At 38.8% G+C, this 22105-nt stretch overlaps 1 protein-coding gene across 1 annotated transcript in view; it reads right to left on the bottom strand.

The window, feature by feature from the left end:
* Positions 1 to 21997, bottom strand: part of ASZ1 (ankyrin repeat, SAM and basic leucine zipper domain containing 1) — a 41294-nt gene extending 19297 nt beyond the window's left edge. The window contains exons 1-6 of the mRNA XM_035902192.1: positions 21992 to 21997; positions 20484 to 20580; positions 15094 to 15216; positions 11388 to 11499; positions 1296 to 1407; positions 899 to 1033 (exon numbers count right to left, since the gene is read on the bottom strand). Coding sequence (XP_035758085.1) covers positions 899 to 1033; positions 1296 to 1407; positions 11388 to 11499; positions 15094 to 15216; positions 20484 to 20580; positions 21992 to 21997 — 585 coding nt within the window. The remainder of the gene's footprint in view (positions 1 to 898; positions 1034 to 1295; positions 1408 to 11387; positions 11500 to 15093; positions 15217 to 20483; positions 20581 to 21991) is intronic.
* Between the last annotated feature and the right edge of the window lie 108 nt (positions 21998 to 22105).

The following is a 22105-nucleotide window of genomic DNA, read 5'->3' as shown; positions in this document are numbered from 1 at the left end:
CTGCTGAACAAGTCATTTGTCAAAGGCAGAAAGCATTTGTAGCCCCTTTCAGTAACCTGAGCTAACAGATCACTGAGCCTCAAACCCTGATCTTGCTAGCCTACACTGACAGCTTTGTGCATAGTTGTCATTTTTGCTCCTGCCTAGCCCTGGAGTCTGGCAGGAAAAAAAAAAGAAAGAAAGAAAAAGAAACTGTAAAGTGAATTACAATTCACATATATTTTTGAAGAGCTACTGCAAAAAGCCACATCACTGGTAAGAGCAACTTAAAGCAAAACACATAGAAATCTGACTGATCCACCATGCATCATCTGATAACAGCAGTAAACAGATTTATTTTAGGAGAATATGTTGACTTCAGCAGCTCTCTCTTCACATTGATAATTAATGGCTGCTCTTCCAATGATCTGATAACCAATTTACATTATTTCGTAACTTCTTCCCTCTAAAAAATGGATTTTGAAGATGGCCAGTACCAACTCGCCCGCTTTTTAGCTTTAGCCTTTTCACTTCTAAATTCAATCAGAAACTACACACTGCAAATTAGTTTGATATCTGCATTCTCTCACATACTTTGGCAGACAGGAAAAAACCAATACATTATTTTTCTACTTCTCATATCAAAAATACTAACATGAATAATCCCTTGTTCTGTATTATAAATCTGAAATCAAGGATTCCGGGAAAAAAACCCGAAACCCATTCCCAAAACATTTTAGGATTTAAAGCCCCATGAAAAGTTGGGATATAACAGAAAATAGTCTATATAGATGTAATAGCACAAGTATTCAACTAGCTGCTATAATTTAGTTATTAAAGTAACATTTCCACAGAAAATTATACAATTAATAAGGCAAAACACAGAATTTGCATTTCAAAGAGAAACAAAATTGAATACCTCTGAATGTTTATTGACTTTTGCTAGCTCTGCTGCTGTTTTCTCATCCTTAGTCTGTAGATTTTTGTCAGCTCCCAGCTCAAGCAACTTAAAAATTACACTTTTATGTCCATGCTGTGCTGCCCACATTAACGCCTGCAAAGAACAACTTAATTTTACTGAGTTTACATACGGAGCAAAAAAGAACAGAGGTTCAATCAATAATACAACGTCACAAGTTCTTACATGGCAGAATCTGAAGACAAAGACAAGTAATGCAAAACAATCTGAAAGCGGTGTTAAAGCAGACGAATATACCAATGACTATTTCTGAGGAAGTTGTACTTAGAAACAAGTTTGTGGGTTCCTGCATTTAAAATTTTTATCATTAATTACAACACACAAGTAAATCACTTACTGAATATCCATTTTCATCTTGGGCATTTATGTGTGACCCATGAGCAACAAGAATAGCAACAACCTGAGGATAGCCTTTTCTAGCTGCATACATCAGTGGAGTCATTTGTCTCCTGAAAGAAAAGGGGACAGGTGAAAAAATTTTTTTCAGGATATCAAAATCCAACTGTCTTATCAAGTAGAGCACCTCAATTCTGTAGATTCTCTGTTCTACAGAAGAAATAAGGAGAGGATGAAAGCCCATGGCATGCTTTAGCACAAGGGTCAACTTAACCGAACAGATTCAGCAATTCATTTATGTCCAATTAGCAATTTTTAAATATTTTAAGTGTTAGCATTTATTTCCTGACTGAAATGAAGTCAAGAAGTCAATTGTTGTCCTTCACAAGAAGAAAGGAAACTAAACAAGCCTTTTCCAGGAGTTTACGGACTTATAATACTTATAGGAGAAAAAGTTAAAAAAAAAATAAAAAATAAAAATCTACCTTTTATCACCTCCAAGTTCAAGTAGCACATTAACACACAAATAACCTTAATACAACCCAGCTATGAAACACAGCAGCTTGTTGACTAAACCATTTCTGTTTTGGTTCTGAACTACATGAAACCAGTTTTTGAGACCATCCCTTCTGCTGCTACCACAGACCCAGCAGCAAGCTTCTCATTTGGCACATGGACCAGCTTAATAAGAAGGAAATGGGCATAACTGCAGATCAGTTTTCACCCTACTAAAAGCATAAATATCAACAAATAACCCATTTTTTCCCCTCAATTAAAAAAAAAAAAAAGTGGCAGACTCATTTTTCTCTTCAAAAATTGTTTTTAAAAGACACTGCTTAAGTGATGAATTCTACACACAGTTTAATTTAAATCTGAAGTTCTGAAAAGAAATACACAGTTTTGTGGAGGGCAAGTTGTAAATCACAACTGAATATTCTTCCTCTTAAATACTAAGAACAACAACTATGTACATACTTGCAAAACCCTCTCTGGTAAAAACAAGGTAAGCAAAAGAATCAGTGTGGCAGTGCAGGGTGCACACCTATTATCAACATTCATACCCCTCCCCAGTATGCCCAAGAGGAGAATTACATACAAATATCATACTGAAAATCCTATTGCTATTTCTTACAACTGCTGAAGAAGTGAGTACTTACAGACACCACCTTTCCCCTTATTTTGTTTCTTTTTTTTATATCCCAAAACCATGATGACCACAGTCCACTGATCTTACGCTTCTATAGAGACGCTTATATGAAGCTGTTATGAATTGCTCCAAATGTTTTGAAAGAAAAAAAATATTGCTCAAAAGAAAAATATTGCTCAAAAGATTCTGTTAGAAAAGTACCTTTCCAGATGCCTGACCCATACTCTTTTGTGGAATAAGACTGCAGAATTAAAGAAAAAAAAAAAAGCAGTATTGGAGGACAAAGATGTGGAGTTTCTGGTCACTATGAAGTAATTAGATTTAAGCTAAAGTATTTTACTAGTGATGTCCAATTAAAATTTATTGCATATTAAAATGCAGTACTTTTTCCTGAAAAACTATCATGTAGTGCTTTTAACATACAGCTCTGTGGCAAAAATCTGCTGTCAAAAGATTACTCTGTCTTGTTAGTATATACTTGAAGGGAGGATTGCTCTTCCCAATATTGTTTCTTAATAATAAGTTCAATACCAACCATTAGAGGGACCTCGAAAAGCATACGTAAACCAAAGCAGCTGTCTTGAAATACATGCTTTCTGCTTCCTTCCAGAGTATCGCTAGAACTAAGGCTTTGCTCATCTTTCCTTGTCTTGTGATAGCTCATTCACAAAAGGATATTTTGTCTTATGCAAACACAGTTAAAAGTACAGTGAAAAAAATGTAGTCATATTACAAACTTGAAAGAGCCTTACGATAGGGAAAAGAAGTCAATTACTTGGAGATAAGCAAAATGAAAGGTAATGAAGCCTTCAAGACATAACAGTCAATAAGAGAAAGGAACTGGGTAATGAAATTAAAAGACTTGCATCAGCCTACAACTAATTCAATTTAGTCCATCAACACTGCACAAGCAGAAGCTCTGACTGAATGTAAGGAGACATTTTTACCATGGGACACAGTCAATCAGTGGAACTGGTTGCTCAGAGAAGTTTTGTAGTCTCCATCTTTGGTGGGTTTCAAGACCAGATGGCAACCTAGCCCAATATCATAGTGGTGGCGGCTTTAAGGAAGAAATTGGACCAGAGACCTCCTGAGGTCCCTTCTGACCTGGACTACCCTGTGGTTCTATGAAGATTACTACAAAAATAGAGAAAAAGACTCTAGAGTCTGCCCCCGTAACTTAACAACTAACTGAGGTATAAGTATCTGTAGAAAGGCATATACAGATATCTGTAGATATCTGTATTTTAAAGAATGAACAGAAGTTGTTTACAACCTAATAATTTGTAGTGACAGAAATCAAACTTGCTTGCCCATTGCACTCACTCCCACACTTACTTCTGTTCAGTGGCAGGTAGCCTTTGACAGACTTTCCATGCTATATCACCTTTGAAGTACTTACATCTGACCGCAAAAACAGTCCATTCATGACTGGTTTAATTTTAATTTCTTGTGCTCTCAACACTTTTTTTTGTTTTTGAACTTGCACACAGTGCTACTATCTCACAACTACCTTCTGCTTTTTCAAAAATTAAGTACTGAACAAAATTCCAGAGGCTACAGAGCAGTATCTTCTCCAGGGAACATCATGTAGTGACTACAGTTGCACAATACTGCAGACATGGCATCTGAAATCAAGGCAACAACTCAATGACATTAAAGCCACTGAAAAAGTTTCTCCATTTTTAAGTAAACCCTAATAAACATGACATTTAAAAGGTCCGCCAACATGAATACGCAATTAGGACTTCAAGCATTCCATTTTAATGTTGAAGTTTTAATTTCAAAGGCTACAAGCTGTTTCAGAGTAGAAACATGTAAAGTGCTGCATAAATTTGCAATTGCATTTACACACCACTATATATGAGGGGGTACCATTTAATATCTTGGATGCACACTGCATAGGCACCACCTCAGAAAGCAAGGTCCATTTACATGGATGTCCACAAGAGGGAGACTAGAGCATGAGGGAAAACAAATCTTCCTAACCCTGCAAAGAACCCCCACAAATACAACAGCAGGCTTTAAGATGCCAAAGCCACTGTTTCTTGCTAAAGTTGAAGAGAAATTAAATGTATTGGTACATCTTACCATAATCTAAAAACATACTTAGAAAGAAAGCGTAGTAATAACCGTCCAGACAAAAGATCTGAAGAACTCTTTCATCATTTTGAAGAACTGTGCAGACATTCGTGTTTCAGCAATCTGGCTTGCAGACGACCTTCTTGTCCAAACATGTGTGAAGTCCTTTTGTATGGCACAATTTGCCAGATGACATCTGCCCATATTGAACATGATACTCAAGTGGTAGTCAATAAATAAATAAAAATCTTAAGAGGCATATAAGTTATTTATTAATTAAGCATGATGTGTGTTCCAACTATGTTTGCTTCCAGCTATGCAGCACCTAAAGAAAAAGCAAGGAATTCTTCACTGGTCTCATGCAAATGAAGGGGGGTTTGTTTGTTTTTATCTTTAGGTCTCCCTGATTTTATGTTAAGACTGGAGAAAAAGACAAAACCAAAAGGTTTTTGTCTTCAGGGCCATCCAAAACTCTGTAAGCGATGTCTACACAAAGATACAACAAGAGGTTCTTATAGGCTCACTTCATCTTCATTCTATCAAAAAAATGGGGCAAAACATAATCACAAGAGAGCAAGCTGAGCAGAACAGCCCAAAAAGCTACCACGTGGAGCCTCCTACTCTGGATAACAACCTGCCACGATAAAACCATGTGATACAGTGATAGCTAGCTATCTCACTGAAAAATGTCCTGAGTACCTGTTACCACGATGCAGAATTCACCACACTTGTCAGACACACATTCTAATGACTGGTCTCAAGCAAGAAAAAGTCCACCTTCCTGGAAAGTTTCAGAAGAGGGAAGAGAGGAAGATAAGATGCCTTCCATCTAGACACAGGTTTCCTTCCATCAGGGAGACATCTACAGAAAATTTCAGTATTTCAGGTTGGTGATCTTTGAAAGTATAAGCTGTATGTGAAGTCTCATAACTGGATATATGTTTATTAACTAGATCAGTGTATCACTAACATTAGAAACAAATACAGCAGGTAGAAAACAATTTAACCTTATGAGTTTAGTCTCAATCTTTTCTTATTGAGGTCCCTAAGCAAGGAAATGATGCTACAAGACACTAGTATTTTAGTCTATTGATCTGCAAACTGAACACTGCTTCAGATAACCAAGAAGCATCTTCAGAAGCTTTTGGAGCCCGTTTCACCACTCCAGTGCTGTACATTAAGCTTGGAACTGAGAAATGAAGTAGTAACAATGCTATTTGCCCCTTTTCCAATGTATTGGGGTTTTAAGCAATGAGATAGGAAACCCTGTAAAACAAATATTGTTGGAAGAACATATTGTGAGCTGCAAGATACTTTTTCCAGGCGCTGTCTGCTGGAGCAACGTAAGAGAGTCCCCCACCTTCTTGAAACAGAATTTGTTAGGAGAATGGAACATAGAGCTCTAGTAAGAAAGTTGGGCTGAAAAATACGACAGCTTGGTTTCAAGTTCCCTAGTTTTAGGCTTCATTTCAGTTTGCTGGTTCTTGTCCCTTTCTGCTTCTGAACTCTGCATGATTATTTTAAAATCAAAAAAGGCATCCCTAAGTTCTACAGCACACAGGGATAGGAGCTACAAAGTTATCTTCATGTGACTAGAAAAATACAAAGTATGTGATTATAAAAGGGATTAGCATAAAAATTAACAATGGGGATGGCAGAACTCTATACTATGACATTCCCAATTATCCTGTCCTGTTCCCCTTCATCCTCACTCCATCACATTTTTTACAGTCAAGCTGGTTTAGCTGTAGACATGCATACTTTGATGTAAAGTAGAAAATAAATGAGTTATCCACACAATCATAAACTTCTCAGACGATTTTCAACTTACTAACTTCCAAAGTGGCTGTGAAGTCTCCAATCAAGAAATTCAGTACATACATGTGAAATCTACTCCACCTTTTTAACGAAAGGGCAATTCTCTGTCATGTAAAAAAACCCAAACCAATTCTATGCAAATAACCCACGATCAGGGTAAGTTAGTGGTAATGTGTGCTGGTTTTGGCTGGAATAGAGTTAATTTTCTTCCTACGAGCTAGTATAGGGCTGTGTTTTGGATTTGTGCTGAAAATAGCGGTGATAACACAAGAGATGCTTTCGTTACTGCCAAGCAGGGCTTACACAGAGTCAAGGCCTTTTCTGCTCCTCACCCCACCCCACCAGCGAGTAGGCTGGGGGTGCACAAGAAGCTGGGAGGGGACACAGACAAGACAGCTGACTCCAACTGACCCAAGGGATATTCCACACCATATTCCATGTCGTGCTCAGCATATACAGCTGGGGGAAGGAGGAAGGGGGGGGACGACAGACATTTGGAGTGATGGAGTTTGTCTTCCCAAGGAACCTTTACAAGTGATGGAGCCCTGCTTCCCTGGAGAAGGCTGAACACCTGCCTGCAGGTGGGAAGTAGTGAATGAATTCCTTGTTTTGCTTTGCTTGCACGCATAGCTTTTGCTTTCCCTATGAAACTGTCTTTATCTCAACCCATGAGTTTTCTCACTTTTACCCTTCCGATTCTCTCCCCCATCCCACCTGGGGGGAGTGAGCAAGTGGCTGTGTGGGGCTTAGTTGCCAGCTGGGGTTAAACCATGACACAATGATAGGAAATTTAACATACTTGTGACAGAATGTTGCTGATTTCAGTGCAGGTTTTGTTTCTGTTTTACACAAAGGCTGCTCAGGTGACATTCCAAGACACCACAGTACATTGTCAGAATGCCTCTGTCAAAAACAGCATCTAATGTTGCTACTGTCCCTGAGTATTTTACACCTCTGCCCAGAAACTGTGATCAACAGTTGTAAGCCCATTGGTACCACTGTGCAGTCAACACTAGCTGGAAAAGTACAGTCATCTATTTTGGTGTCTAGACTCCTTCCCTCTACCAAAAGATCTGATGAACAAGCCTCAACACTTATATTCAAAAGCCACTCCTCCAAACTCACAGAACTCACACATTTACCATGCTTTTGACCTCTCCCTAACTAAGCAAAGAGGAGGTAAGAGATATATGGACATAGCCCAGATGAACACAGTACTTCGGTAAATGTAATTTCGCATCTGATTTTTTATATTTAGTCCCGCTGTCCTGATGTTTGATCAACATAATAAAAATAAGTCTTTCTGTATTGAGTTCGTAGTGATAGAATAAAAAACTCTCTGAAAGGCACAAAGTATAATATAGCATAACATCACAAGGTATTTTTTGCTCTGAAGTAGATCAAAGATCTTGACTCAATCAATATTAAATTCCCTGATTTTCTTGTCCCAGCCATAAAATGCACTGTACTACATTAACTTTTCCCAGGCTATTTACCTTTACTGAAATGTACTGTTTGTCATTTGGCATGGTTAACTATCACATGATGATAATATCAAGGTCTTTGAATATTATTATCTTGCAGTGCAGACTTATCTTATCACTAGCAATAAAGATCTTACTAAAATTGAGGTGCTACACAATTGCTTTATTCTGACGACACAACTGGAAAAACTTTCCTTCCATTATCATCTTCTCAAGAGGGCAAAATAGACCAGAACTTTCATCATGAAACCATTTTTGATACTCCTCAAAACTGCTCTGAATGTAAGCATAAGTGAACACACATAGGCAACTTAATACCAGACCTGAGCAGTGATTGTACTTTCATGTATATGCACTCATGTACATGACAGTATGCTTCAATCTCAACTTTTAATCTGTACAATTACAAAAGACAAAGGTCTAGTTCTTATAATACTCACCCCCCCCAAAAAAAAGGAAAAAAAAAACCAACCAAAGACTTTCTGAAAACTTTTCTTTAAACATACACAAAATTCATGACCATTTTAGAGCAGAAACACTATAAAGACTTGGTCATTGACCAGGACTCAACCATGCTAGACAGTTTAAGAGTGAGATAAAAAAAGCCACACACACACACAAAAAAAAAAATAAAAAAAAAAAATCAAACCTCCACATATCCCACACAGAACAGGAGACAAAGAGCTTACATCAAAATAAAGGACATTTTGGTCATTCACCTATTTGTACCTTCTTCTAACAAAGAGCTATTGGCATGAAACATTAACTGAAAACACTCTCCTTACTGGTAAAGCCATTAGGTTTCTTTTACTCTACTTTATGTAAACAAGAACTTGGAGGATGTCATCACTAAAATCCATATTTACTAAACAACCTATGACTTGTAATCCTAGCAGCAGTAATTTAGTTATCAGTTGGCCATGCCTTTTCCTTCTGCCTATAGCGAAATCACAGCTTAACATTAATAAAACCAGTGTACCTTTCAGAAAGCACTGAAGGTTAAAAAAGGTTTTAAAAAAAAAAAAAAGACCGCTTACATATTTCCAGGCCTTTCAAATGGATAAAATACATAATTTACATTTTGGAGCAAGAGGAAGGTGAATGATACAAGATAAGCAAAACAAACTTCTCAAGGTAGCGTTCAAATGAAGCACTCGGGCTATAGTAGCTCTACAGAGACTATACAGAGCAGGTCTTACAATGCCATGTTTCACCTAACCATTGCCTTACTTCTTGCTCATCTTTCAAAACTCTTCAGTTAGCATTTATGCTTTGACATGCTACATTCCCATTAACAAAACTGTTTTTACAGCTATCAGTACTCAGTTCCCAATTCTGATTTAGCAAAAATATCAGAAGTTGCTCTACTGAATGCTTTCTCCTTGGTACTCTATCTTACTGCAAAGAAACCATGCACCTACTCACTCCTAAACCCATCTTCTTACTTAGACTGCATTTCAAAAATCAGTTTATTTCTCACTAGTCCTTCCCTGCTCCACGCACGCTTCATGAATTAGACAAAAAAATTGCAGATTTCTGTGTATCACCTCCAGGTGGCATGAAATAAAAAAGCCTACTGGCTGCCCTGACAGCCCAACAGAGGAAGGATAAATACCAAACTCTACCTTACATCAAAGTTAAGCATTCTGTTTTGCGTTCACACGCATTCCAGTTGTTGGCAGACCAAAGAGAATGTTCCTAAAGTCATTCCAGTTCTTAAGTGCTGAGAAAGCAAAATATGGTGAAGCTTAGTTCTTAACACCTGTGGTAAGCTGATGACACAGGAATTACTCTCACAATAATCTCAACTCACTGCCAGTTCTGATGTCCCCCCACAGCACATCCCGCTTGCTCTAATGAAACAGGGAAGTGGGACAGCAGTGCCATATAGAGGTTCTGTTGGGATCCCTCATCTTCACAGAACCTGGTTTGATGGGTTTCATTCCCCTGTTTCACAACACAATGGAAGAAGCCCATGAGAAGCAGCAGCTGCTGCTCGAGCAGTTCTAATGATGGAGTGGTATGCACCAATGTCATACACTGGAAAGCAAAAAAGGCAGCACGAAGATTTTTGAAAAATGCAGACCTTGTCGTCTAACTTCTACTTTTGTTTGGTACAAATACAACATTTTTGATTGTCACTTAATTCATCTTTTCATTTGAGAAAGGCTATTATTGCAAAAGTGAAAAAAACCACAACTGGATACTGTATCTCATGTATGCAAGTGTAGCTCATATATTAGCACAAGGTCTTAGGAAACAAAGAGAAAGCAAATAAATATTTGTATATAAAGACCAACTATGAATAACACACTCTAAGTTTATAAATAAAGTTTTGCCCTTAAAATTCCCATCTCTTGTGTCAGAATCCAAACTTTCTTTTTCCCCCCAAAGTTTAGTCAAAGGCCCTTCCAAATGTAAACCTGCAGCTTTGCAGTCTGGTTTACATTTTCCAGGACAAAGTTTAACAACGCAAAGACTTCCCCCATTTTTTAAAGCAGGATGTTTATCCTAACACCCAGCTATCCAACAGCAAAATTATGTAATTATTTCAGAGACTGTAGCTTTCTCTTCTTTCCTGAACAATTTTTAGCCTCTCTGATAAGAATAAATGAACAGCGTTTAAATTTGGTACCAGGCAGCAGTGGCACTTCAGCACACCTATGTTTCCTACTTGTCTCTCAGTGAGGTTCGGGGCCTGGAGTAATTGAATTCTACTAATGAGAACCAACACGCCTCCAGTTCTGTTCTTTTTAGAGGGCTACACAGTCCACATATCTCTGGTAATGTGGTGAAATAGCTGTGGCATAAAAAATGAATTTCAATTAGTTGAAAAACAAGCAGTTTCGATTTGATCCAAACAATATCTTTTTTCCCAGCAAAGGGAGGACAGTTTATCCTGGGTCAGCCCTGAATTTCTTTCTTTTTGATGCAAAATGAAGCATTGCATCACACTATGCAACTACAGACATCTCACAATGCACTGCTTCAGACTACTGAGACACAAAGTGGTAATTCAAGAAACAAGCCCTTACTTGTTTTTAAAAGGAGATTAAATCTCCTTTTAATCTGGATTATTCCAGATTGCATTGGAATAAACATATTTTATTTACAGAGAAGTTTCGTTTTCCACAGCAGGCTGTCTGTGAAAGGAATATAGCTAGATACACACAAAAAGCTCAAAAGAAAGAGATTAATTTAAATGAAGAATTAACTGATTTAACTTACATCCTAACACAGAAGAGGCAATATGATTTGGGAAAGGCAGAGAACATATTTCTTGCCCTTATACTGCAGTCTACCGAAGTATTAAGACTAGTTTTTATCTTAAATTTATATCTTGTTCGGCTAAGGAATATACTTAAATTTGCTAAAATTGATCATAGTATAATTTACTCAGATGAATGACTGTGCCAGGAGAAATTAATATATGGACACAGCAGCAAAGTTACAAAAAGCTAATGAAGTACATGCCATCTTAACCAACAACAGTCATGTCTATAAAGATGCCTCTGTATATTAAATTTTATGCTGTATTCACAGACGTGAGGTTTTTTGGTACCTGCAAGTAAGGTTAGGGTCAGCATTCCTTGATAGAAGCAGTTCTACAGTCTTCAAGATGTTTTCCTCTGAAGCATGCGCAGTACATGCTGCCATCAGCACAGTGTACTTATCTGTTTAGAAACTTGTAGTTAGAGAATTACATATGTAAATGTAAATACCATGCTAATCCAGAAGTTCCTTTAAAAGCCTTTACATTTGCTAGAGTTGTTAATTGGGTTCTGATACTCTAAGATATTTAGAGAAGGGCAAGAAACTTGTTTTCCTTCCAGTGAAAGTCACTAGAATTATCAGGTAAGATAAAGGCAGCTGAGAAGAAAAGATACTCAAAGGTGAGAGTGAATGCCAGTAGTAAAGCATCTATTCCTACTGAAGTTTAGGATACTTCTTAGGTACACAAAAAACCCAGTAGGATCTTAACTATAGGTGCTTGTTTCTCTAATCTTGTTCCACACCAGCAGATTAGCTTCCTGTTCCTCCCACCTCTCCCCAAAATACAGTCAAGGGAAGAAACAGCTTACAGGAAGTTAACTGCAATGGATAAAAAAAGTACATGAAACTTACTATAAACACATACAGCAACATCAATTTTAGGGAGAACAGAGGCCCATACAAAGGACAGTTGAAGTAACAAGGCTTTATTATAGGGCTTAAGGAGAAGGAAGTAAGTTTACTAAACTAGACTACTATGGTGCAGTAGTGGCAGGAGGTGAATTAAAAGTATGTTTTTCAATGTGGATTTAAAAAACATCTACATAGTCCATAAAGATTCATCAGGATGAACCAGCATATTTGCTCCAGCTCTGAAGCCAGCTGGGTGTTACATGCTCACAAATCAGCATTGTACACCACTCCTGTTTGCCCACAGACCAGCGGAGATCGATCTCCCCATGGGTCTCGTGGAGAGATGCGGGATGCATCACACCTCGAGGACCTTAGCGAGTTAGTTGGCCCTAGAGTCAATTAGAAGGCTGCCATTTGAATAACTGCCCGTTTTGCTTATTGCACAAACTTGTTCACAAGTTCAAACATGCCTTTAACGATTTGTTTTAACAAGCATAATTTTAGCTGTACCTACTTCAGACCATACCATGAAGTGTTACAACATATTTTCTAACTTGTAGAAATTTTAAGATCGTGTATATAGTAACACCTTTATTCTTGAACTGAGGTCAGACTTTATTATATTTAAACATGAGAAGTTTGTTATGTACTTTACGCCCCTTTGCTCTACTTTCTTAATTTCTCACCACTTCTTGCCCCCCACCCCTCCAACCAAAGACCTTAGTTTTGCATTTAAGTTCATCTTTTTTATTTAATATACCATCTTTTGATTTTCAACTACCTCATGTAGAAGTTCTAACACACATAAATCAGTACGCTAAATGAAAAATTAAGTTTCAGACAGTTACTTAAACTCCTGAACAGTAAGCAATTAACATTTCAGTAAATTACTTCATAGACTAACAGATTTTTACTCAAAGTGTTTAACCTGGTTATCAGTAACAGCAGGACTTTGAACACAGGTAGTGATAAGCACCATTAATCTGGGAATGATATTTAGGAGAAACCTGTAGTTGTATTTGTATTCAATTATTCAGGTAGTGATAAAGAGTGGGAAATTAATTTCCGTTAGCCTACCTATAGCTCATACATGTGAGCAAGAGAAGAAGGGGAAGAAACACCTTAGAATTCTCAGGTTTCTCTTCTACACAGAAAAACTGGTAAGAGACTGAAAAAAAGATTATGTTCAGCCTAGCTGAAAAACCCAGAAGAGCCAGTGAACTGAACTGTGTTCAGTTTTGGGCCCCTCACTACAAGACGTTGCGTTGCTGGAACACGTCCAGAGGAGATCAACAAAGCTCGTGAGGGGTCTGGAGCACAAATCTGATGTAGAATGGCTGAGGGAACTGGGGTTGTTTAGCCTGAAGAAGGCTGAGGGGAGACCTTATCGCCCTCTACAACTGCCTGAAAGGAGATTGTGGTGAGGTGGGTGTTGGGTCTCTTCTCCCTGGTAATGGGCAATAGGATAAAGGGAAATGGCCTCAAGTTGTGCCAGTGCAGGTTTAGGCTGGACATTAGGAAAAATTTCTCTACCGAAAGGGTTGTTAAGCATTGGAACGGGCTGCTCAGGGAAGTGGTCGAGTCCCCATCCCTGGAGGTATTTAAAAGCTGTGTAGATGAGGTGCTTAGGGACATGGTTTAGTGGTGGGATGGCAGGGTTAGGGTAACGGTTGGACTTGATGATTTTAAAGGTCTTTTCCAACCTAAACAATTATATGATTATATATGATTACATAATTTACTCCTCAAAGATGTTGCATTCTGATCCCACCACATAGTGAATGCTACATTAGTTCCTTGTTCTTCACAACTACCAAAAAGGGTAAAATTAAGTAACCACTTTCGAAGAATGACAGTGATTAACACCATAGCTATTATTACGATTGTAAGCATTATAGGATAATTAGTATAGGATCACTTATGTGATTGCCTGCTGATGTAAAAAAAGCAACAGGACTGGTGACATTTAGTACCACTTTAGGATGGTACAGCTTTACTGAACACATGTGGCCTGACCTCAGTCAAAGACTTGCAAGACTGTTCCTGGCTGGACAGTGCTCTGCTGCCCCTATGCCCTAGCTACTGCAGACTAAAAGGGAAACAAGCCCAGAAACCTGATCCTAGCAAGGTGCCACTTAGGGCAAACACAGTTGGTCACACACTGAAAAAAATGCTGTGCATGTTGGTTAACTGGTCAGCCGAAACTGCTGTCCATAGCAGTTTCTGCCCCATTTATAGCTCTCTACAGCCATAAACAAGGAACAGGTACAAGTTGTAGGCAGCCACATGGAAGTTCTCTAAAGTTGGCTACAAGGACAGTATTTCGAAGGCATGATTGCTTTTGGTACAGGCAACCTACTCTAATCTCACACTCTGATCAGCTGCTAAACAAGTTCAAGAAAATTTTCAGAGCCAGATTTGTACCATCTGCACTTCAGTCTACTACTATTACAAATATCGGCAAGTTACTGGAAAATAAGATCACTCCTTTTATGTACTTGGCAGTATCGTGTTTCTTCTGTATTGCAATGTTTTTTCTTGAACTTGGATAAATCTTCCAACACAGTGAAAGAGAAGGAAGATAACCACAGTTTAAGTAGGCAAAAGTTATTATTAAGCCATAAAAATTAACAGAGGAACTGGTATTACTTAGAAGCTCCACTGAACTCTTGCAGAAGAAGGTGATCTAGCAACACACTGAAGAACAGTTGACTTAAAAGGAAAACTGCTCTAGTTTTAGAGAAGTCCATATTAGTTCTCCACGAACTGGAAAGCTATTCCTCGTTTGGGATTCTAGCTGGTTTCTGCATCTACATACTTCATAACAGGATCAAATAAAGGAAGTTTTAACTCTATAACTTTATTCTAGAATTCTTGAACAATTACTTCCCTTTTTAAAATCATACTTGGGGACTGGGAGGTGCAGGGGAAAGACAGAATGAGAAAGAACAAGAAAACCCATCAAGTGAATCCAGATCAGTTCCAAGAACACAATTTTTAGTTTAAAACTACTACTTTTACTTCAAAACAAAGCTAGACTAGGTCCCAGTTCCATTGTGAACTTTTTTTTTTCCTATAGGTGTAAAAAGAAAGTATGTCTGGTACTAAGCATTACTGGCCAATATTTTTCATTCACACCTTACCTATTTCAAAACACACATTAGCACCTCTGTCCAGAAGAAGACGCACTACAGCGAAATCAGCCACGCTGGCAGCACACATCAGGGGAGTCCATCCAAACTGAAAGCCACATTCTATGTTTATACCTGTCAAAATTTAAGATACTAAAATCATAAAACTGCACCACAATAAAAATGCATTTTATAAACCTTACTCTTAATATGTATCGTTACAAAGGTTACACATTGTTTGCATTTAGTCCTAGGGAGAGAAGTCTCTTATACCATTTTCATTTTTTTAATAGACCTTTATCTAGAATACCAGAAATCAACTTTTAGAACGGACACCACAGAAGCTCAGTTGTCAATCCAAGAAGTTAAGCACCACAGAAAGACTACATTTAAAAAATGTAAGTAATAAATTAGCTGCAAAAATAATTTCAGAGAAGTGCACAGAATCTCTGTTTTCTCCACTTATGTGCAATAGCTTTCTGCAATCAAAATGAAAAATTTTGATTCTTGCCAAGCCAAGTGGACTGCTGTGGAAACAACTTGCTTGTCAGGCTATTAAGGTCATATTGACTAGGGTTTTCCTGCTTCATAACCCCTTTTATTCTCTGTCTTGCAAGTTAACTTGCAGGTACCAGTTTTGTGTTCAGTACTAACAAAATTTTATTTCAACAGAAAGAAAAAATAGAAGATTACACAAGATTCAGTCACAGTCACCAGATTTGTTTGTTACTCTTTACAAGAGCCACATCTTCCTTTCTTACTAGAACTAAGCTTGCCAGACAGCCCTCTCAAATTCACCAAGAACTAAGTACCAGACTGAGATACTCATCTGACATCTTTCAAATAAAAATTTCTATACATTTTTGTAATAAGAGGAATCATCTTTCCTTCAGTCCTTCCTCAAATATTACTTCCTCTAGAACAGTTTCCATCAGCTGGTTCCATATTAGTCCAACAGTGATTATGGATAATCAAAAATACTTCTTTACAAGAGACAGCTCTGAAAGAAACCCAGAAGTGTCCTAGGAAATTTGTGACAGTTGAGTTACATGCATACCTTTTCACGCAAAATGGGTATTTACTTTCCCTGCCTTGGTAGTTGGTCAAAGATGTGTTCAGTGTAGCAACATAAAGTCATTAAAGCTTAGGGAGTAACAGGTCACTGCTCTGGGACTGATTCTTCAACCATTTAAGATCACTGGAGTTCTAGAAGTGATCAGTAAAGAGGTAACATTCAATCAAAGGCAGGTGTGGAAGCACTCTAACACCTGCAAGCTGCAGCATTTATGATCAAATTTTCTTAGCAATGCAATCCTTAATGTCATAACACACCAGTTTGTCTGCAGTATACAAAACATTTCATTGAAGCCCACAGCCAGGTTCTACAAGGGGAGACAGGAAACGTCCCTTAACAGTCATATGTGAACTTCCTTGTAGACAAGTCACTTCAAGAATTTAGAAAGTCTGATACCCAACAGCCCACTGAAGTAACACTAGCAAAAAGGAATACCAGAAAGCTGGCACTGTCGGACTTAAGAAGTCCCTTTTCCTCTTAAGAAGAAAAAGCAGTCCATGTAACTACAGCTCCCATCTAGAGCTTTTTATTTTAATACATATCTGAACAACAGTGACAGAAGATGTACTCAGCAGGTGTATAAAGACACTTGAGAAGTTATTTTCCTCACTGCTTTCTTTACACGTATAGCAGACAGCATTTGCCATGACGCTGGTCCTTTTTCTAACTCCTAGAAGTAGAATGGTCTTTTCGGCAATGAAACATCAAAGCTGTGTTACAGTGTGTTTGTCCTGCATGGTCTCCTGCCGTCTTTGCAGTAACTGCCTGGAAGTACCATGCAGTGTGAGAGTCGCTGCAAACCAGCTGGAGTGTCAGAGGCAAAGGGTAGACACCTGAAACAGTAACAGTCGTGTTGCTTCTTGGCTGCATGGTTATAGGAGTCGTTGACTGAACCAGAAACGTCTCCCTTTGGTTACTAGTCAGACTCTCAGACTCTCTCATTACATGAGCTGTTCCTGAAATAAGCAGTTAGTTTAGCATTTAAAATGGCCCTTAAAAAGCCCTATAAGGCAACAGTGAAGCCTAGAAAAAAAATTTTAGTGAAAAATCAGGCCAGAGCCAACAGCCAGAGAGAGGTGAGGGTGCCACAGCTCCTCACCCCCAGATCCAACCAGTATCAATGCTGAGCATGTATTCCCAACAGGCACACGCGTACACCACCAGCCATGCCAATCAACACGAGCAGACACAGCACTTGTGTGAACACAGCCAGCACCAATGGTCTCATCCTGCTCCCCTTTGGGATGGATACACCTCCTCCAGCTGCTGGCATCGCAGACACAGGGGTCTCTAACCCCTGGTCCCACTCCTGCAGCTGACACATCCTTTCACTCACTCCAGCCTCTGCAGTTGCTGGCACCCAGTCACAGGGGCCCTATGACAGCCCCAGGAGCCCCTTCCTCTGAGTCCATAATTTGGGTTCCTGCCCACCCTTGCCCTCTCTGCTCCTCTGGGCTTGCAGAGATGTGCCTGTGATGGGCTGATGGTTTCCATGACAGGCCTGGGAGGAGCTGGGCCACGGTATTATTTGAGCTCCCCCACCTGCCACTGCCCCTCTGTGTTCCTTTGTGTGCATGAGCAGAGGAGCTTTTCAGTCACATAACCTCACGAATTATGTCTAGGAAGCAAAGCAGATACAACATTCTTTCTTACAATCTGAGTTACAGACAACTATCCTGCTCTTTAACCAGGAACAGGAAGAAGTACATTCTGGCCCTAGACAGTGCTTCACAGCAGAAACTATATGAAGCATGTGAATAACAGCAAAGCAAAGGAACAGCAGAGGAAGAATGATATTCTTTTTGTGTTTACTACAGTTTCTCTGGTACCTCTTTCAGATATTTTGTTGACTGTGGCTAATAATAGTTATAGTAGAAAGGCTGTTTTTACACAAAAAAATGTGACCTCAAATTCAAAAAGGTTAACAAGGTAATGCCTGAAAAACTACGATCAATCTCTACATACATGTCTACAAATAATTCCATATTTGACACACAAAAAAATCTTGTAAGACTTTCACTTAGTTTAAAAGCAGCTCTTGGTATTAGAATCCATTCCCATTCAGACCTGATTTATCTGAGGGAAAAGTTGTACTGCTTGATTCTAGAAGACCTCTCTCTAATAGAAGTATTGATTTTTTTAAAGTCTGTCAGCACTTTGTGCTGTGGTTCTACAATACGTTAAAGCTGAGTTACATCAGAGCTGCTGATGTCTCCCACTGCTGGGCCAGCTACGGTTCTCATCCGACTCAGGGTTCAAAGTCTTAAACTGGCTGAAAAATTATGCACACCCACCCATCACTCCCATATTTTACTACTACTTTAATTCCCTGAGCTGGCTCACAAAAGATCAGATGAGCTCCAGCACTCATGCAAAGGTAACAGAATGAAAACAGGAAAGAGGACTTGACTGTAGCTGTATCTCTGATCAGCCTAAACTGTCATAGGTCATAAATTTTAATTTAATTTGAGGAAAACAAACATATGAATTATATGGTATTAAGTATTTTACTCCCAAAGCAGACCAAAATGCCCAAGTCATCTTTGAACCTGCTACTTGCTTGCCTTATGTTTTGTGATGTGCACTTCAGAAACTTGTTCTCTAGTATGTTGCCATTTTATAGGAACAAGAGAAGACGTTGTGCTTGTCCATCTCCTAAAGAAGCTCTGAGAAACTGCCTCAGCACTAAAGATTCTTAAAACAATGGCTAATCAAGCCAGAAGACAACATGTTCTCATTCTACCCGAAAGAAGGGCCACAACCGTTGCTAGGGAATCCACTTCCAACACAAACCCCGAGTTTGGTCAAGTGCTGGTAGCAAGCCTCCTACAAGCTCTACTGAACATACACTAAAGGCAACTTTGGAGGCAAAGATTTAATCTGACTAAGCACCGATCCTCTGAAAGACAATGTCACCTTTCTGCAGAAACACCCCCTTCTTAAAGAGGCCTTGTATTTTACTGCTCTGCAGGACAGTACTGGGTGGATCAAAAATTTATTGTTCATCGTATTTTCAGGAAATGATAGATTCTCTTCTGTATTTCAGGGGACATGACACTAGCCTACAGGAACCTTTGGCCTGACCTTGCACTCTTGCAGATACCCATCATCATCTTCCAACAGCACAGGGTTGCTCATTATGTGGCAGGCATCAACACGGAAAGCAAACTACTGCTGTTTGACTGAAATACAAGCAATTAAAAATGGATGGCTGTAACAAAACAATTAAGCAATCTGAGGCACAGACACCACTAAAAATTCTACCTACAAATAAGAGCATATTTTCTCAAAACAAGACAGAAGATTTGTTTTACTCAGTATTACGCCTCTGTGTTTCAGCCTGTGCAGTAGTTTGCACTTAATTTAAAAACAAAACTATTCCCCACTGTGGCGAGAAACAGTCGTCTTCTAAAAGGGCAAGTAACACCATTGTTCTAAAACTCAGAAAAAAAACATTGCTAACTAGGAAACTACTTTCTTCTAGCCATAAGACAGATTTTCCTCAGAGAACAAGCTCTTGGGTACTATATTCTGCTTGCTTGCTGAAGCAGAACTTCCTGACAATTATCACTAGGCAGGTCAACTCAGCTATGCAGTTTTTGATTGCCCTGGATGCTTCAATAAGTGATCCAATCCTCCTAACACTGAATAACAGAATCACATTACAGAAAACTACTGAGTAACAGATCAGAGAGAAAGGCTTTTAGTATTTAGTCAAACCACTTTTTAGTGACAAATGCCACATAAACCATATTAGACCTTTCAGAATCACAATATCTTTGTCCAACTGATGTTGCCAGGGCAGCAGTATTACACAGGGCACATACCAGAAACTTTCCAGTGCTGCGAGTGAGGAAAAAAAAGAAAAAAGGAATTTCCAAACTGGGGGAGCATTAAAACAAAAAAGCCAGTCTCCCCTGCCCCACCCAGCAACCTTCAACACCAAAGTAAGACCACCCACTGAATTCTCAATTTAAACCACCTCAAATTCAGTGCTTGTAATTGATATTTTCAGGCTAAAGATGCATCTGAAAACAAAAAAAAACCCAACTTATTTCATAGTTCACACATTGTATTCGTCTCAATTTTCAGAGCTCCTGACTGATGAAATAAACCAAAATTATAAGGAATTTGCTGTAATACAGCATGCTGAGTCACTAAAAAAAGTAATTACATCTTTAAAATAAGAGTTTATATCCCATATTGGCAACATTCATGTATTCCTACATGCACCCAACACATTATTTTGAAACGAGAAATTTCGAAGCTTTAGAATTCTTGCCAAGTTCAATTAATAATATTCAACTTCATAACTGACTTTCCTCACCTGAGTTTAAGAGTTCTTCAATTAATGACACATCACCACAAAACAGAGCCTTCTTTAATGCTTCATTCTTGTCCGCCTGCAACATTTGATCCAATTGCTAGACAAACGAAGAAAAGTCAAAACCTAGTAACTGTTTCAAGGTAAAAAATACAGCTTGATGTCAGTATAAAAGCACTAATGACAGCTGTAAGGGCAAAGCAGGGTGGGAGTATGAGTGGAAGCAAAGCTGAGAGTTTCCTTCTTCCACCACTGTAGACTGGCTTAGGCTCTACTGTAAAATGTAAGTTTTAAAATTAATTTCTCAGAAAGAAAATATTTACATTTTCAGAAAATGGAACCTTTCTCAACAGACCTCCTATCCCCCTAAGCTGCTCTAAGTTTTTCTTAATGGTATTTGATTTCAGTTAAGATTCCTTTACATCTTTTGGTGCTAGAAAAACGTTGCAACACATTTCTTTACCTTTTTCATACATTTCACATGTTGTGAAGCATGGCAATAGAAAATATTATCTAGTATGATCAGACATAAAAGTTACAGTTCAGGGCAACGTAGCTCCATGACAAGCTATTTGGCTTAACCTAGTATGAATCCACTGCCAGAAAGGGTGACCGTTCCTCTTTCCTCCTACTCCTGTAGTAGATACTTGTGTTGCTGCATCATAAATGATTTGGCTGAAAAATGCCCTGACCAAAAGACTACTTTATGCATCAGACAGTTGCCCAGTTCAAGTTCCTTCCAGAAGCATCACAGATTTGTTCTCTATTAAAGGTGCAGATGCAGCTGAAGATTGCTGCTGGCATTACCTAGATTACACAAAACACTTACATACACCAGTAAGTTGAGGACTGCTCACTAGTCCTCTGCAGGCAGAAGGCGGTATGAAAAGAAGTCATATTTCATGGTAAGCTTTGAAGTCATAACATGAGAACTCAGAATTATAAGATTTTCCCCAGTATATTGCAGTCCATCTTTCCAACAACTTTTGTAAAGATTTTAACAGGTGCTTAGTGTCTAGAAAACCAAAGGTGAGAAATACCCAATATAATAATTTAGCCCCATTTTTTGCTCTACTCAGCCAACAATTTCCAAATAACGCATCTCTTTGGATGGGAACCTTGATTTAGAGACTGAGGCCACTGAAAAAAAATGACTATAACCTTTAGTAAGAGCGCTGTAAGTATCCGGTTACTTCCATTTTCCCCTTCCAGCCATGAGACAAACTAAGGGCTAAAAAGCCTTACAGAAGCTCCCTCCTCTGCCTCACGCTATCAGATGCATCACACATCAGATAGATACAATAAAATCCCTGACGTCTTCATGTTAGCAAGAAACAGACTCAGAGAATTAAGATATAAACCAGCTTTACAGCCCTCCAGTCGCTTTCAGATTTATCCTCATGTTGAAACAGCAACTAGGGGAGAAAAGTGTTTAAAAGGAACATTAAGATTTTATGTAAGAAGACAAACACACAATTTAGGTTTCATTTGCCCCTGGATTAAGGGCACACCACCATTACCCCGCTAGGGAATAATCAGGGAGGAGGTGGCCCTCCCGAGGCCGCCCTCCTCAGCGAGGCCCACCGAGCCCCGCTCCCCTCACCGCGGTTTCGGGCTGACGCCGG

The sequence above is a fragment of the Egretta garzetta genome, unplaced genomic scaffold, assembly GCF_000687185.1.
Source record: "Egretta garzetta isolate BGI_Z169 unplaced genomic scaffold, ASM68718v1 scaffold169, whole genome shotgun sequence".
Lineage (NCBI taxonomy): Eukaryota > Metazoa > Chordata > Aves > Pelecaniformes > Ardeidae > Egretta > Egretta garzetta.
Note: the sequence above shows the minus strand (reverse complement) of the source record. Positions and strands in the feature narration are given on the sequence as shown.